Source organism: Argentina anserina, chromosome 1 (assembly GCF_933775445.1).
Source record: "Argentina anserina chromosome 1, drPotAnse1.1, whole genome shotgun sequence".
In the NCBI taxonomy this organism is placed as follows: Eukaryota; Viridiplantae; Streptophyta; class Magnoliopsida; order Rosales; family Rosaceae; genus Argentina; species Argentina anserina.
This window is the reverse complement of record NC_065872.1, coordinates 14,122,758-14,139,094: the sequence shown is the minus strand read 5'-3', so window position 1 is coordinate 14,139,094 and position 16,337 is coordinate 14,122,758. Positions and strand designations below refer to the sequence as shown.

The following is a 16,337-nucleotide window of genomic DNA, read 5'->3' as shown; positions in this document are numbered from 1 at the left end:
TTGCTTCAGAGTAGTATGAATTTCAACTCAAATAAATGAGTACAAAGACCTTTGAATTATCGCCCATATACATCAGTTAAAGGAACTCAAAAATACAAATGATAGTCGCGATTATGACGCATCCACAAGAAACGAGAATTGTATAGGTTTCGAATTAACGAAACTATTCAAGTATGTACCCACAATTAGAAGGGTTGTGATGTATATGGTCACAAAATAATCGATGCAAAACAACAATTCTCATGATCGCACCCAAAACAATGGTGCACTCAGGCGACTAAACAAAATTGATTTCTTCCCTTGAAATAATAACGTGACTCCCTCAAAACCGTCACACGAAAAACGTCAACCAAGAGGGAAATCATATCCCTCTTTGGTCTCATCAGCGCTGTAAGAAGGACCGAAAAAGAGACATGAAGAAGGCTAATAACACCCGATATTATATATATATATATATATATATATATATATATATGTTTAAAAGCAGCAACTTTAAGAAAATCATACTTGTTAGTCTGCCAAATAGACCACATTTAATTCAATTCATCTGCAAATCGATTATCATGCAGGAAAGCTGCTTGATGAATTCATTTTCCTTGTTAATCTTCGTACTGATGACATAAAAATCTTTTGAGCATACGATCGAAAACGTGTGTAGATGATATAAGTATCATCCATCTCGGCATTAATGTCATCACCATAGTACGACAAGTGATCACTTTTCCTATGCAAGCACGTGAAACATAGTTAGAAAACTAAAGTGTGCAATTAAAAGATTAAATAAATGAATAGGAAAATAAAAGGAAAAAGAAATCTAGTTTAGGGCCATTGGGCTCGGAGGACTATAGGCCCAAAAAAGATATGTGGCTGGGCTGCTATCTGCATGCCGGGTCGGGTTCTTGATCTGTAGAATCGGAGCACGCTTGGACAGTGCTGGGAAGCGCGTGTTCGACGTTGGAAGCACAAGGCGTCGAGGAGGCTCGACGAGGGTCGAGGATTGCGAGGCGGTTCATCAAATTCAAGGGCGCCGGAGGAGCTGAGGTTGACGGTTCTGTGCAAAGGCGGCGACAACAACCTGCACGAAGGCAGCACTCAAATTGGGTTGACGACAAGGGAGGCCGTGTGGTGCTACTGTGTCGTCATCGATGCCACAAGTTGGTTGGGTAGGACAGACTAGTGTCGGAGACGCTGAAGGATGCTAGATCAGAGAAGAAAAAGGTTGGGGTGCCCATAACAAATTTCTGGGTGCCCTTATCAGTTTCAACTTCTTATTTTTTTTCTTTCTCTGACAACAATTGGTCGGAATAGCTTCGAATTCTCCGGCGACACCAAAAAGAAAAGGCTGCCGGAGGTAAAGAAACTAGGGCTAAGGGTTGAAAAAGTTTCTAGTGGTAGGGTCGTTGCTTAGACACTCTAAGACAAAATGCATGATAATGTGATGCAATATGATAGATACGAGAATAATTCTGAGAATAACAGTAACTTTATTGAATGATTTTTGGGCATATATATATGCATTACATAACCAAAATCCCGTAGTATTCAAAGTCCTAATTTATTATAGAGATGTAAATCTATCTCTAACATGAAACCTAATTAAACTAAGACACATAAAAATGTATAATAAAAACTCTTCGAGAACACTAATGTGAAAATAACATAAAACAAAATGCTTAACTGCCCTAAAAGGGCTATTTTTTTATTGACCCAGGCCACAATATAATGGACCCAATTCAAATAAAAAGCTCACCCCAAGGAACACAAAGACCATAGGCGGCCAAGAGAGTCCGGCCTGCCCCCACCATCACCGTCGCTGCCAGAGCGCCGTCAAAATCAGCCTTCTGGTCACGCCAAATTGTTGCCATCACGCGGGTTACAAAGCTTCGTGGAAGATGAAATTATGACCTAGTTTGCATTTGCAACGGTTTTGAGACTTGAAATGAAAGAACATTTAGTACTTAATATTGGGGGAGTAGCAAAGATGTTATTGAGACAGCTGATTTGCCAATTTGTTAGGAAACTTTTTTCCTAAAAAGTTTAGTTGCACAAGATCTCGGGATTGTGTATTTGAGCTTGCTTACCAAATGGGCAGATTTCTATAATCATAAATTCGATATAATTAAATGTCGATACATAATAACATAATCACCAATTTACTAAACAAGCACACAACCGGAAACCAAATCAAAGTTTTGGAGAGCCGATGAGTGTGGTGACTTCTCTTCATGATGAGGAGTTGTATGAGAACACAATCCAAAAGCCGTCGTGCGAAGAACATAACCTCAACCTTTTGTCCGGCATCAAATTGACCAAGAGCACCATAAAGAAAGTAGTAGTGACCAAGCCTTTTTCTTGTGATCGTATCTGAGCCGGAACTATTAGCTGCAATAAGAGCGACTGAGTTGCAGGATTTGAAACCTTGCTCGCTAACTTCAATCACATTGTGGTATTACACGTAATAAAAGACTATCGCCTATGTAAAACTTGAGGACTACTAGTTGTAACCAACTTGTATGATCCAATCTTCCGAGCCGCCGCCTCTATAGACAACACCAACATGTACGCCCCTAGATGTAACACCACAAAAAACCATTACTACTAAAATGTTGCTTCTCAAAGCCATTATAAAATCATATTGGTTAAAGAGCAACCGATTTAAGAGGAAATGTGAGTAACATATTGAGGAATCTCCTCGTATCAGAATCCAAGAGTGAAGTAGAGTATACGTGAACGTGTCCTTGACGTATGTGAGGAGAAAATAAAGTGATCGATGTCTCTCTTTTGCCAATTATGCTTTAGTCGGACTCGGGTTATGTATCTCAACAAGCCTTTGGAATTTGGAGTTAACCCATATTGGCCCAAGTTCTCAATTAATCTAGACGGTTCCATGAACCCAATCCAAGCCGTCTATTCCCACAAAACCCTAAACCCTAAACCCTACTGCTCCTGTATATATACAACCCCCTCTGTCCCTCTTCTCCTCATCCTCCGCCCCTCTAGCTCTCTCGTCCAATTCTACTCTAATGTCAGCCCTGGAGACCGACCCCGTAAATCTGCTCCCTGTGTTGTTGATTCTTAGTTGGTTTAGTATAATGATTTCGATGATGATAAATCTAAGGCTTGTTTCTCAAGAACATTCGCAGTTGCCGCCTAAGAGCTTTCGCCTTTCTCCGGGCTTGAGAGCTAATGCTGTTCTATCCTTCCTTGGATGTCTGAGATTGTTTTTATTTTTAACTTTTCAAGTTTCAGCCCGATTGTTTTGATTCCCAGTTTTCTTTAGTTTCATCGGTTATGTTTTATATAAATTGAGATGCAAGTGATGACTATTTCCCCAGATGATCGAAGCTGAACAAACTGTGCTATTACATCTCTGTTACACAGAGATACCAAGCCAGGTGTATCTGATCCATCCTCAATTTAGAAGTCTGTATTGAAGTTAAATTTGCTGTCTTTTATTTGTTAGGATTTTGCTCGTATGCGCCACTTTTGGGTTTGATTATAATCAATGATGACAAAACTAAGGCTTGTTTCTCAAGAACATTCGCAGTTGCCGCCTAAGAGCTTTCGCCTTTCGCCGGGCTTGAGAGCTAATGCTGCTTTATCCTTCCTTGGATGTCTGAGATTTGCTTTTCTAGTACCTTTACCTGCTTGCTTTGCTCTCAAATGGTTTATTACATATGAAATTACAATAGAGATGGAAGTGATGACTATTTCCCCAGATGATCGATGCTGAAATAACTGAGCTATTACATCTCTGTTTTAGACAGAGATACGAAGCCAGGTGTTTCTGATCCATCTATCATTGTTTTTTTTTCTTGTCTGTTTTTAGTGGGTGTTTATTTTAGAATTTCATTCATCTTCTACACTGTTGCAGCAATGATGACAATTCTAAGGCTTGTTTCTCAAGAACATTCGCAGTGGCCGCCTAAGAGCTTTCGCCTGTCGCCGGGCTTGAGAGCTAGTGCTGCTCTATCCTTCCTTGGATGTCTGACGCTGATCTTTTTTGTTTTTACTTCTATTTTGATGTTTATGTTGATATTGGTGAATTTTATTTTTCCATCCTACATAGTTAAGGAGCATCTCCTGTGATATCTTATCAGGTTCATGATAATTGGAGACCAGACTGTTCAATATTTCACAAGTGGGTATTGGAGATGCATCATGTTGAGAAGCAGGTGAATCGTGTTAGTCTAGATGTTTGGTCATGTGTATTACCCAGATTTATGACAGAAATAGTGCAGATGTATTGAGCTTCAGTTTATAGATCTCAGAAGATGTATTCCCCTGTTTAATTGAGCTTCAGTTTGTTGCTGTCTGTTCTACAATTTGTCATTGATCTAATTACTTCCTGCTATTAAATGAGACGCTTACACTGCCCCTTTGTTACCCTATGCATTGATCAACGCCGGCAACATATTACTAACAAAGGCTAGAAATCCACATTCGAAAATGAGAAGTTAAAAAAATTACAACACCAGCCTAATCAACCATCAAATTGAGATTGCTGGTTGGACAAGCAGAATCAGTATCTCATTCACTAATGCAAGTGAAACACCAGCGTGAAAAGTAACTGATAGATAATGTAGTTTATGCAACACTATTTTGAGTGTAAAAAATCATCTTGGCTTCATCACTTTTCAATTGCGGGGTGAAGAAAATAAGTTCATTAATTCAATTGTCAAGATCAAGGAACTTCATGAAGAAATTGTCACGTCACTAAAACAGCTAAAAGCGTATGAAATTTGCTAGTGTCAAATGCGACACATATATTTACTGTGGTGACTCACAAAATGTCATCGTAGGGGTTTAGCTCTGTTAAAAAGAAAGAAAGAGAGAGGCAAGGGTCGGGTATAAAGGCGAGGCCATTTTGGATTGAAAATTCTAAAATGGATATTTCTCTTGCTGTTGGAAAATACTGGAGAAGAAGCACAGCAGTGGCTCCTCTCGCTCTTCTCCAACCCCGAAGGACCTTCCGATCAGACTCCGCCTTAGAAGCTCTCTCCAAAGCCTCCGACGAAAACCTCCCCAACTTGGTCCTCTACAACTACCCCTCTTTCTCCGGCGCCTTCTCCGCTCTATTCGCTCACCTCTTCCACTCCTGCCTCCACCTCCCCTGCCTCTCCCTCCCTTTCTCCTCCCTCCACCCCTTCAGGTCCCACTCTCCTCTCCTTTCCCATATTGCCCTTCTATCTCGCTCCAATTTACTCTAATTCCACTCTTCTCTTTTTTACAGCGTCGATGATTTGTGCATCCAGGGATTGCAGCGCTGCTATCTCCTTGATTTTCTCGGCCCGAGAGGACTCGCCGCCGAGCTTTCCAGACGAGCTCAATGCGAGTGAGTTTAGTTTCATGTGTTTTGAGTATTGTACTAGTTGTGATTTGCTGATTCATGTCTTTATTTTTAGGGTGATTGCTTTCGATCACCGGAAATCTGTAGTGAAAGTGTTGCCGTCCGGGGAGGATTTCCCGGAGAATGTCGTGTTTCGAGTTGATACTGGGAAGAGTAGCTCTAGTGCCGTGTATGATTACTTCTCTGCTAATCTTGCCGAAATTGGATGCGATAATGTGAGCTGTGGATTTGGGTGTTTTGATTGTGGTTTTAGGTGTTTAGGTGAGTGGGATGTTTGAGATGATGTTTTTGGTTTTGTTGTGGATTAGGGAATGGGTGGAGGTTTGTTGGAAGTGGAGGAGAGAGAGCGTGTGGAGATGGTGCTTAAGTACATTGAGGATGGGGATCTCCGCCGGTGGAGCTTGCCGGAGATTAGGGAGTTTAATATTGGAGTTGGGGAATGGCGCTCGAAGTTGAATTGTTTAACTAATCCTTACATGTATGAGCAGGTTTGGAATATAATTGCAGTTGAATTTAAACACAAATGCACACTCTTATCGTCTGGGGTATCATGTTGGCTTGCTTGCGTTTTTTCTCGAGTTCTGAAGTCGCTATTAACCTGTGTAACTCAATCTTGATGCAGTTACTGGAGATGAGTGCTACGGATGTTATTGCTAAGGGGAAGTCCTATGTTTCTTCTCGACAAAAGGTGGCAAATAAGTTACTGGATAAAGCTCTGAAAATAAGGTTGGGCAGAGGATTTTATGGGGAGTGTCTGGTAATTCTTTTCTATGTTTCGAATTATTCTGTGGGTGCTACTTTATTATCATTTATGCACAATATCGGTTGCTAGGACAGTATCTATTCTGCCAGATGTGCAATTATGTCATGGCATTTATTGCATGATGATGAGGTTATTTAGCAACTCTACTTGCTGCTGGAATCCATCATTCTCTTTGCTGTTTGATTAACTAAGCGTATGTTTTTTCACTGAAGGGAGTGAGAGCTGATGGGAATGCCGAGTTGAGCGATGAAATTGGCAAGCAGCTTAGTGTGAAAAGTGTTGCTGCTGGTCTAAGGTAACTTAATCAAGAAAAGCGCCTTGTATTTCCATATAATCTCTACTTAAAAAAAAAAATCTGCACATACACTTAGATGCTCGCAAATACATTACATCTTGAATTGGTTTATGTATCTTCCCTGGCGTGATGCCATTAATTGGCCCCAGAATATGTACACTTCTAGTTATTTAGATGTTTTAATTGGATTGAATCTTTTACACAGTATTTCTACCAGATTTATGTTTACGGCTATTGCTTTTTGGTGGTTGCCATTGTAATAGTGGCAGAGATGAAATTTTGATGTTTCATGGTGTTAGTAACAGGTTTTTGGTTGAGTATTAATTGTTTGAGATGAAACAAATAGCTTTTGAAAGGCAAACCATCTTGAAATTGGTCAGAAAGAATTTAATGGCATTTGCATAGATGAGTCATATGTGAATGCAAATTGATGGCATTTCATGCACTGTTATGGATTTCAGTAATTGGAGTTTAGATTTCCTTTTTGAAGTCTTTGATGGCCTTATATATGCTATTGCCTGAAAGTTAAGTAGCTCTTTCTTTGCTTTCACGTACCATTTACAGTTTACTAATTTACTAAATATTTCATGGATTGTTTAAAACTGGATTTCTCTGGAATAATCATTGTTCCTTTAGGGTCCATTTAGACAATGTGTCCAATCATAAGGATTTAGCAGATACGGCCAAATTGGTATCTACTATCATTTTTCATTCTGCCTGTTGAGCTCCTTATTTTCTTTTCCTGACTTTCATTTTTTATTTTATTTGATGAAGTATGCTTCTATACTGAGAGATGAAAATACGAAAGAAAACTTTTGTCAATTATCAAAACCATTATATTGAATGTTTTGTAGTAGTACTCTTTCTTTTGAAATCATTCCATCAATTGGAGCCTAAGAGTAAATGCATTCTTGATGCAAGGCCTATTGGAGCTGTTATTTTCATGCACCGTAGAAACCTCAAAATGTGCTTAAGGAGTATGGATACTGCTACCGATACCTCTGAAGTCGCAAAGGTGTGGCTCCATTATTAGTTTTATCACATACTGTCTATGGTTCTGTAATGGTTGCTTATGTTGTCTTTCATGTTTAATAATGTCACTGACCTAATATGTGAAGGCATATGGAGGAGGAGGCACCCCAAGTTCTAGTTCCTTTATTATAAGGATGGATGAGTACAACCAGTGGATTTTAGGAAATTCAACATGAGCATGTCAAGGTGTGAAACACCATCCCTAAATTATTTCCCAAATTGTTGAATTACATGACGTTCTCTCACACTAAACGGCTACGCTTGCAATATCATCTGCTCCTGCAACCTTTTCATTTTTGGAGAAGAATTAAAAATTCTAAAATTTGAAACAGAAACATTTATTAGATGGCATGTTCAAGATAACATCAGTTTATCACATGTGACGCCCATAAAGCAGAAAGCCAGAAACTAATTGGATCCCATAGCGTTTGCACACATATCCTGATTAACTAATAGAGTCCTATTTGACTCCATCCAAATAATTAAAGAAACTGTCAGCATTTTTATTCACCTTGCATCTTATTGCCTCTTCTTGTTCCCTATAAATGCAAACCTAAAGAATAAATACTCACATTTCCAAGAAAAGAAAAAACACTCAATACTCCAGCTTGGAATGGTCACCCGCTCTTTTTATCTAAATGCCTCTTCTCATTCCCTTTCAATGCAAACCTATAGACTCAATACTTCAGCTTGGAATGGTCACCTCCCTCACCCCTGCCTTGAATGCAAAGCCAATTTAGGATTAGCATGAAGGAACGACTCGTCATCTTTGACAATATCTCCAGGATTATTGTCAAAAGTACTAACTTCCCCATGAGCTGCCAACCAAGTAAGTGCTTGAACCCTATATCAGTAATCCTAAGATGGAACCCCCACCCAATAAGGGTGGGTAGCTTCAAAACAGAACTCCTAAGATGGATAAAATCAAACAATAAGTCTATAACTCATAAGACCTACATAAGCGTCACTTAAAATTTTAAATTAAAGCCATTTTCACTCTCCAAGGAAACAAACGTGCACCTTCCAAGTTTACTACAGAAGAAAACTTTACTGTCAATATACTAAGACTTGAGAATTTACAAACCTTGCTTTTTCTGATATTACCTGCCTGACAGCCTTTATAAGTTTATAATCTGGGAAGCAATGTGTTTTAAGTTTTAACTAAATCCTTTATTTATTTTCTAATATATTACCCCCAACATACAACAAGTCCTTACAGGAAAAGACTAGTATTTTTGTCTTTTCACATGCTTTGAGTTGGATTTTTAACATGGGTCTAGACATCTTAGCCTTTATTTACTGCATACCTACTCAGATCATTCTATGTACTCCCCAAGGTAAATGCACAGTCACTTCTCATGCAAAGACTTGTTTCTTTCGAAGATCCTCATTCTGTTTACTACACCCGAGCCAATTTTATTACGTGCCTTCCTTTCCTGCACCGTGTGCAGTAGAATCTCACTCATTTTCAAGCACAATTTGATTCCTGAACACAGGTTGATCACTACAATAGCACCCGGTCAAGTCTAGTGAGTCTAATAGGTTCCGGCAAATATAAATATAATCTTTCTAATTTGTTGTCAATTACAGGGTGCGGGATATGGTAAGTGGCTTGTTGAAATGTTGGTTTGATTGTAGGGCTCAAGGTAATTAGGTTTCCCGTTGGAAGGAGATACTGATTCTCTGAAGTCTTTTGACTACCTCTTTGTTTTTCTTTAAACAATACCACTGTGATCATCAACCAGAAAATTAAATGTAGGTAATTTGAGATAGATTAATGTTTGGTTCTGCATTTGTAAAGGTCAGGCAATCATCATAATCATATTAGGAGTTACAGCCACTTGTTTCTGTTCTGCGCTGTAAAAAGAATAAAAATGAAGTGCATTTGCTCACAATTGCTTCGACTATACTGCAGAATTGAAATTCAATGCTATTGCGACGCATATGAAAATGGTCGTATTGTACTTCCAAGAAAGAACCTCTGATTGCACTTTCAAAGGGTTCAAAATATCTCACCGCACCTGAGATCACTGATACATCAGAGAAGACTTAATCGACCGTGGATTATCTCATGAAGATCACCCAATATTGGATGGAGTTCAGCAAGCAATGTGCTTTCCACAAGGTTGATGGTTCAAGCAAGGATTGGTGTATCAACTGAGCATACATTGCGGGCAGCAGCCGAGAAATTGCATATATCAAAATACCATCGGAAATTCAAAATAATTGGACTGTCAGAGGAGTATATCCTCTGAAATATTTCACCAAATGATCATATTGCATAATAATTAGTTAAACATACAGAAATAAACATGCGGGGCCTAGTGCATTGCCCCATCTTGGTTTAACATGATATGTGTGATCTCATTCGATGTCTCATATCTTGTTCTTTCTCTGGTGATAATCATCAATTACCCTGGATGGCAAACCCTGCAGAACCCCCAATTGAAGTTGATGCTTTTGCAAGAGACTCGTCACAGTTTCCACACCTCCATCGAAATGGTCGCATTCCAGCTAGACGATTGTAAAGAGCCTCGAGAGTTTTATTCAAATCACGAAATTTGCTGGTGTATTGAGACTTGAGATCATCTGTCCACTCCAGAATCGTGGGGTACTTGCGGATGTCATTTACTCCCTCCTCTATTAGCATTCTGAAATCCCTTAGTTCCCCAACCCGGAAATAAAGCGTCACTTCACTTGCTGCCGTCTTCGTCTCTATCAATCCAATTGTCCGGCGCGCCCGCCGATGCATTTCTTCAAGCCACCGAAACATTTCTGCAAAGTCCAGCCGTATGTCTGACAGGAACGCAGGGCAAGTCAGATCAGCAATTTCTTCTAGTCCAGCTACCAGACCCGCCCCTTCAATTGCCAATCCCACTGCCATAAAATTAAGAGTCAGAAAACCTTTAAACTTACTTCCACACGGTTCCACCACCACATCCGTTGATGTTAAATCGGAGAATTCCAACAACAAAGTCAAACTCATACAATTGATTCAAATCAATATATGTTCTTACGAAGGGCATGCAGTTCAGGCTAGAGAACAAAGTCCTGAGAGTTAACAGACTTACTTGATTCATTATACATGGATGTAGTTTTGTAAAATAAGGAAGTGTAATATTGAGCTACATATATATTGACCAGCAATGTTCAAATGCTTCCAAGAAAGTTACCTTTGTTTGCCAAATCCTTCTGTTCTTGTTTCTTCATAATGTTCAGTATATCTTTAACATTTTCATCCACTTCATCAACTTTTCTTTTGGTCCTCTTCACAACTCGACCAGTCTCCTTTGTCGAAACCAGGACCTCCTTCACAACAAGTGCTGACTGCAGGTGTAGTTTTCCCACCAGACTCTTAAGAGATGCATCCAATCCAACCAGTTGGTCGTTGTAACTTGCCTTGTAGAGGCTCCAGTATCCAACCTCCGACATCTCGTCAAGAAGGCTTTTGCCCCTCTCCAGTTCTTCTCTGAGTTCTTTTACTTCATCCTGACGGTCACCCAATTTGTTGTTCAAATCTTCCATCTCTGGAGTCACTGCCCTCAAATTCTCCACCGTGGATTTGACGCTCTCCAGGACGGGATAATCAAACATGCAGCACTTCCCGATCGATTTCAAGAAGGAATCACATGCCGATCCAAGCACCACTCCACCAGCACCCTCTGCAAACATCTTCGTTGCTTCCTTAACCATTTCCATTCTTCAGTAATCTTGTCAGGCTGCATCATATCCATTGGAAAATGTATCAGAAATTCAGATCGAAATTCGAACGATTTCATTCCATTAATTTCAACAACAACAGTAGTGTGTAACAAGTTAGGCAGATTACCTGGCTTGCTAGCTCGTGGATCGGCAAGGCTTGCTTGGTTTTCAGCAGGGAATGAAAGAGTAGAAACTTCTCTGAAAACCACTCTTTGCTTTGATGTGCTCTCTGTAATATCGTTTTCAAAGATAACTGGAGCTATTTATAAGAGTTTAATTACAACTGACCCACTAAAGGAAAGGTTAATTCACTTAATTGGTTTTCAATTTCATCCTTAACTATCAAATTTTTGCCATCCTATGTCTCAAGTTTAGGACAGTTGCCGATTTGGTATCTCACTGTTAAGATAACTGGGCGTATTTAGATCCGTATGTATTTCTATCAATATCCAAATGTGACCAAGGGCGTCCAAGACCCTTTTTTTCCCAGTGTTTTGTATAACCCTGCGAGATAGTTCAATATAGTGACATGAAAGTAAATCACATGTCCACTATCAGATATTGATCATTTCCAAATCAGATATATATATATATATATATATATATATATATATAACTTTGCAGTTGCTTTCTTGAGTAATATTGGAAAAGGTTCATTAGCCATGGCTATTTGTGTTATGTACCTGTACTACTTTGACTACATTAATCAATGAGTTGCGTGGTCTAGTAGTAACTAGTAAGTGGTTTGCGTTATGTTCATTATCTCATGATTCTCAGGGTTGCCTGTTTATATATCTACTAGAGAGTGTGGGAGAGTGGGTGATTTTTTTTTTGATATGATTATCTTTCCGATAAAGTGGGTAATTAGTTTATAAAAAATATATATAATTTATTGGACCATGATATCCTTGTTGATATATGAGTATTTTTGAAAGTTTATTTTTTTGTTTAGGGGCTGATTTTATAGTAGTAAAGATTTAGAAAGCTTAATTATGGTCCAGCGTTACAAAAAAAAACTGATAGCGGAGTTATTCTAAACCTATTTTAACATAAAAATAGAAAGCTAAAAATCAGGAATTTATGTGTTATCAGTTCATTCACTAGTTTGCAGTTTAGGTAAGACAGGCCAACAGGGTGGTCGACTTTATTTTGGAGATGAGATATGTATTCTTAAAAAAGTGCTTGCGGTGCGATAAATTTAAAGTGCTATAAATTCAAACTTTGATCTTAATATATATTAACAAATTATATCCCGAAACAACACGGCGACAACGATTGCTTGCGTGCTATTGAATCAGACGAAAGATAATAAAAAGACGGTTTCTGGGAAGCTACTTGAATCTGAAATGCCAACACTAGGATAATTAACAATAGCATTGGCTCATTGCTTTGGACTTTGCTTACCCGTTTTGAAAAGCAAGGCCAATTTACATTAAGAAAAGAGAAGGCATGCCAATGATGCCACTGATGCCTGATGGTGAGTGCGAGGAAAAGTTACAGATACTGCGGTGTGTTGAAGACTTGAAGTATTAAACCAAATTCAACGACACCAAGATTCTTGCGGTTAACGCTCACCACCTTTCATGAGCTTCTTAAGTTTTCCTCGACGATGACATATTGTCATGCATGAGCATCTTCCTCAATTTTAAAAGCGATCGATAAATTAAAAAAAAAAAGCCTCCGATCTTCTTTTAGATACTTGTTTCTAGATATTATGCCAGAAACAAACTGAAGTTACATTCATTTCCACACAATTTCCTTGACTGTTCCCTGTATGGTATTGGAAGGTTCAAGGTTCAGTACGCGCGTGTTGTTGCTGCAGGGTGGCATGTATATACTGGACAGAAGAAGATCATTGCTTTGAGAATATGTCACAATATTAGTTCTTTAGGGTTCCAATAGTATTGCCAAATCTGAGATCACAGATGAATCTAGGGATATCGACTTGGTCAATCACCTGCATGTATTTAGGACTATATGACTTAGCTAGTTTACTTAAGCAAGAAGGAGACAAGCACGATCCATGCACAGCCAATTAATGTGTGCTTCCAGCCTTCCACAAGGTTGATATATGGTTCCAGCAAGAAGATCTATCCTATGAACTTAATTAGGCATCATTGTAAGACAATGCATCGATGGATTGCATGTACCAAAATATCGTTTGAAATTTAACGTTATAAACTGAAATACGTACGTTAGAGTAAGCCACATCTCACTTTTATGTTGCAACGCATGCATGTAGTGGAATAGACAAAAATTTCAACCTAAATAATTACTACATTGAGGAAAAAATTTTGCTAACGTAATTGCTCCATTTACATATACCAAAGTAACCAAACTTTATAAATTACTTTATCAAGTGAATTTTTTGTTGTGAGCGTCGTATGACGTATACCCTAAAGACTTCATAAACCCACAAGTTAATTATCAATCCTTCAACTAGTCATTGGAGCAACGTGCAAGACCTACTAGGCTACCACTTTGGCAACTTTGGAATTCGAATCTAGGTTAGGGATAGAGAAAACCCAACTAGGCAAAAACCACATAATCACTTGCGGTGGTTACCTTATTATATTCATTTATTAGAGAAAATTTATCCGATTTGCCCAATCTCTATATTGAAAGAGAAATGTATCTATCATTAGAAACTAGAATGAAGGGATAAAAGTATGCATCTACTTCTTTTTTTTTTTAAAGAAGAAAAGTATGCATCTAATTGAACCAAAGATGAAGCTAAGAAAACATTACTCATTTGTAGAGTTTAATTAGGAGGGTCATTATGGTAATATATTAATATACTATATAGAAATTCAATTTAGAAACAAGTTGGGATGAATTTATGAAAAGGGTAAATGAACCCTCTCCAGCTCTCCCCCTCCGTATGCCCATGCATACATCATACATGTACAAATGTACAATGTGGTGCCATAGTCTCTCATAAAGGGAGTTAACTTGTGAGTTTTATTCACAAAAATAATAAGTGTTGCGTTTGAATTGTTGATTCGATAAAAAAAAATTTAATGGAAAATGCAATGAATAGATTAAGAAATAAGTTAGTAATAAAGCTGTACTAAAGTTTAATAGCTTTAGTAGCGTACAACAGTGGGCAAGATGGCTAAGGCCCGCCCAGACAACCGATGCCAAAAAAGAAGCATAGTAAAAATTTAGGCTGAGCTAAAGGTTCGAACTTCACATTTGGAAATGGGAAAAACTTGCGTACAAACTAGTATGTACGCGTGCGTCCGAACTTTCATTTATTTGCACACTTTGAGAATATAAATACATGATTTCAACCGTTCAAAAGTTTAGTTTATTACTAAAGATCATGTTTGCAAAAAATTGATGTAAACAAAAATCGTCTTCATAGTCGATTGCATCAAACAAATTGACGGTTGATCATGAGACTACTAACTTTCACCATAACCGTTCATTTATTTGATGCAATCGACAAAGCAAACGATTTTTGTTTATGTTGATATTTTATAGAAATGATCTTTAGTAATAAACTAAACTTTTGAACGGTTGAAATCATGTATTTATATTCTCAAAGTGTGCAAATAAATGAAAGTTCGGACGCACGCGTACATACTAGTTTGTACGCAAGTTTTTCTCTTTGGAAATTGGAACCTTCCACCTTCGAAGAGGTGTAGGATGGAGAACACGATATGGATGGCGAAGTTGTGGTCCTCGTGGACTGTTGGCTTTGGGGTTCTAAACTCTTGGGTATTTGGTTTAGGGTGATTGAAATTTTGGATTTAAATTGGAGGAGTTGATTAGGGTGGTTGAAAATGTTTTTAGTTGTAAACTTATAATTAGGCCAACATAAACATAATTTCACATCACCATGATCAAGTAATTACGAAGTCCATCATATTAGAGGACGCGAGCAACCTGACCCACCCGTGAAGTCCATCATATTCCGCATTGATGAACAAAGCGCGTTCAAAGCACCGCAACCCCAGGGACTTCTTACAAAACTTCAACTTAGGGAATCTCATGATCAAACGATCACCAATTAGCATTGAGGATCCTTAAAGGAGGTGACGGTGTTTGGGCCTAAAATAATACTCCGGTATTATCTAGACTATTTAGGCTCGTGGACCGGATATTTGTAGAAAGTATATCGCAAAGCAAGATTATCTGCCGTATTAGAATAGATTTATGGGACTATCGCCGTATAAAATTTGAGTTGATTGAGGAAGGTGAATCTAAATCAACTAGGCGATTCTCAAGACTTGATTCGCAAGAAAGAACAAGTTGTGTTCTCTATATAAAGGGGTTGAAGGCACAGAATAGCACACGCAACGTCAAACAAACTATCGCGCAACCGCATAGTCAAAATCTCCCAACGGAGTAAAAGTCCGATTAACTTCGGAAACCAAGTCTCCCATCGGAGCGGAGCTACCCAGACGTACGCCTCGCGCTGCATGTAGCAACAAGTCCGATTAACTTCGGCAATTCGAGTCAAGTCCATCGAGTCGCTAGCCTAGCTTCTAGCAAACCCAAAGCCTGCACTAGTCAGCAAATTTCATTCGCGAGAGAGTCCTGCTATTAACGACACAGTATAAGCTCTGCTTTTCCCCAAGCGGTCAAAAGTAAGATCGGCCATCTACTTGAGGTGGAGTGAAAGGTACCTAGCAACTCCGGTTGTGTATAGGTCGTTCGAACTTCAGCGGTTTATCAGCAACTGCGGAGCAATCGTCTGAGAAGAAGACAGTACGTGGAGCGCGATCATTGTCAAACAAAACAACAGTTGTACCTAACTCAAAGGTACTGGCACGCCAACAACAACAGAGAACAAAGGGCTAAACCGTCCAGGGTTCGGCATCGGGACATGCTGATTGTTCTCTGAGGAGGATCCGTTTTCCCAGCTCGAACATACGGTTCCAATTTAAATTAAAAAATTAACAAAAATAATAAATCCGATATAATCTGATATATCTCAATATATCTCCGTTATATCTTTATTTTACAAAACTGATACGATGCTGATAACCGCTATTTAGACCATTGCTATGAATTTAAGCTCTCACAATCAAGAAGATATTCACAACAGGAGAGTAGATATTATGGATTTATGGTGTTAGCAAGAATGAAATAAACTCAGAGTATATATATTCACAATGAGATAATCTCTGTAAAACAACCCCAATAATAACCGATCACAACAAGGTTGACTCTCGGGTGCAAAGGAC

General features: G+C 38.7%; 2 protein-coding genes and 5 non-coding genes across 7 annotated transcripts; 6 read left to right on the top strand and 1 right to left on the bottom strand.

Annotated features, from left to right (window-relative positions):
• Positions 1-3,096: 3,096 nt before the first annotated feature.
• On the top strand, positions 3,097-3,220 carry LOC126805322 (small nucleolar RNA SNORD14). Its single transcript, XR_007673996.1, has one exon. It is a non-coding gene; the product is annotated as a small nucleolar RNA SNORD14 (small nucleolar RNA).
• Positions 3,221-3,310: 90 nt separating this feature from the next.
• LOC126805372 (small nucleolar RNA Z103) lies at positions 3,311-3,410 on the top strand. Its single transcript, XR_007674042.1, has one exon. It is a non-coding gene; the product is annotated as a small nucleolar RNA Z103 (small nucleolar RNA).
• Positions 3,411-3,500: 90 nt separating this feature from the next.
• LOC126805321 (small nucleolar RNA SNORD14) lies at positions 3,501-3,624 on the top strand. Its single transcript, XR_007673995.1, has one exon. It is a non-coding gene; the product is annotated as a small nucleolar RNA SNORD14 (small nucleolar RNA).
• Positions 3,509-9,819, top strand: LOC126802398 (uncharacterized). Its single transcript, XM_050530021.1, has 12 exons — positions 3,509-3,614; positions 3,830-4,005; positions 4,101-4,175; positions 4,803-5,152; positions 5,234-5,335; positions 5,406-5,565; positions 5,659-5,838; positions 5,973-6,107; positions 6,326-6,408; positions 7,330-7,423; positions 7,527-7,626; positions 9,356-9,819. The coding sequence occupies exons 1-11, from the start codon at positions 3,509-3,511 to the stop codon at positions 7,614-7,616; spliced, it is 1,551 nt and encodes a 516-aa protein (XP_050385978.1). The 3' UTR covers positions 7,617-7,626; positions 9,356-9,819.
• On the top strand, positions 3,695-3,796 carry LOC126805371 (small nucleolar RNA Z103). The gene has a single exon (XR_007674041.1). It is a non-coding gene; the product is annotated as a small nucleolar RNA Z103 (small nucleolar RNA).
• Positions 3,873-3,995, top strand: LOC126805323 (small nucleolar RNA SNORD14). The gene has a single exon (XR_007673997.1). It is a non-coding gene; the product is annotated as a small nucleolar RNA SNORD14 (small nucleolar RNA).
• LOC126798213 (uncharacterized) lies at positions 9,661-11,351 on the bottom strand. Its single transcript, XM_050525108.1, has 3 exons — positions 11,270-11,351; positions 10,614-11,159; positions 9,661-10,317 (listed from the first exon to the last, which is right to left on the bottom strand). The coding sequence occupies exons 2-3, from the start codon at positions 11,137-11,139 to the stop codon at positions 9,848-9,850; spliced, it is 996 nt and encodes a 331-aa protein (XP_050381065.1). The 5' UTR covers positions 11,140-11,159; positions 11,270-11,351; the 3' UTR covers positions 9,661-9,847.
• Between the last annotated feature and the right edge of the window lie 4,986 nt (positions 11,352-16,337).

What these genes read in the sequence shown, in the direction of transcription:
- LOC126802398 (XM_050530021.1), top strand. Translation starts at nt 3,509, where the DNA reads ATGACAAAACTAAGGCTTGTTTCTCAAGAACATTCGCAGTTGCCGCCT. An exon ending in TCCTCCCTCCACCCCTTCAG is followed by an intron (nt 5,153 to 5,233) that starts GTCCCACTCTCC and finishes TCTTTTTTACAG; the next exon opens with CGTCGATGATTTGTGCATCC. An exon ending in GATTTTATGGGGAGTGTCTG is followed by an intron (nt 6,108 to 6,325) that starts GTAATTCTTTTC and finishes TTTTCACTGAAG; the next exon opens with GGAGTGAGAGCTGATGGGAA.
- LOC126798213 (XM_050525108.1), bottom strand. Translation starts at nt 11,139, where the DNA reads ATGGAAATGGTTAAGGAAGCAACGAAGATGTTTGCAGAGGGTGCTGGT. An exon ending in GAAGGATTTGGCAAACAAAG is followed by an intron (nt 10,318 to 10,613) that starts GTAACTTTCTTG and finishes ATTTTATGGCAG; the next exon opens with TGGGATTGGCAATTGAAGGG.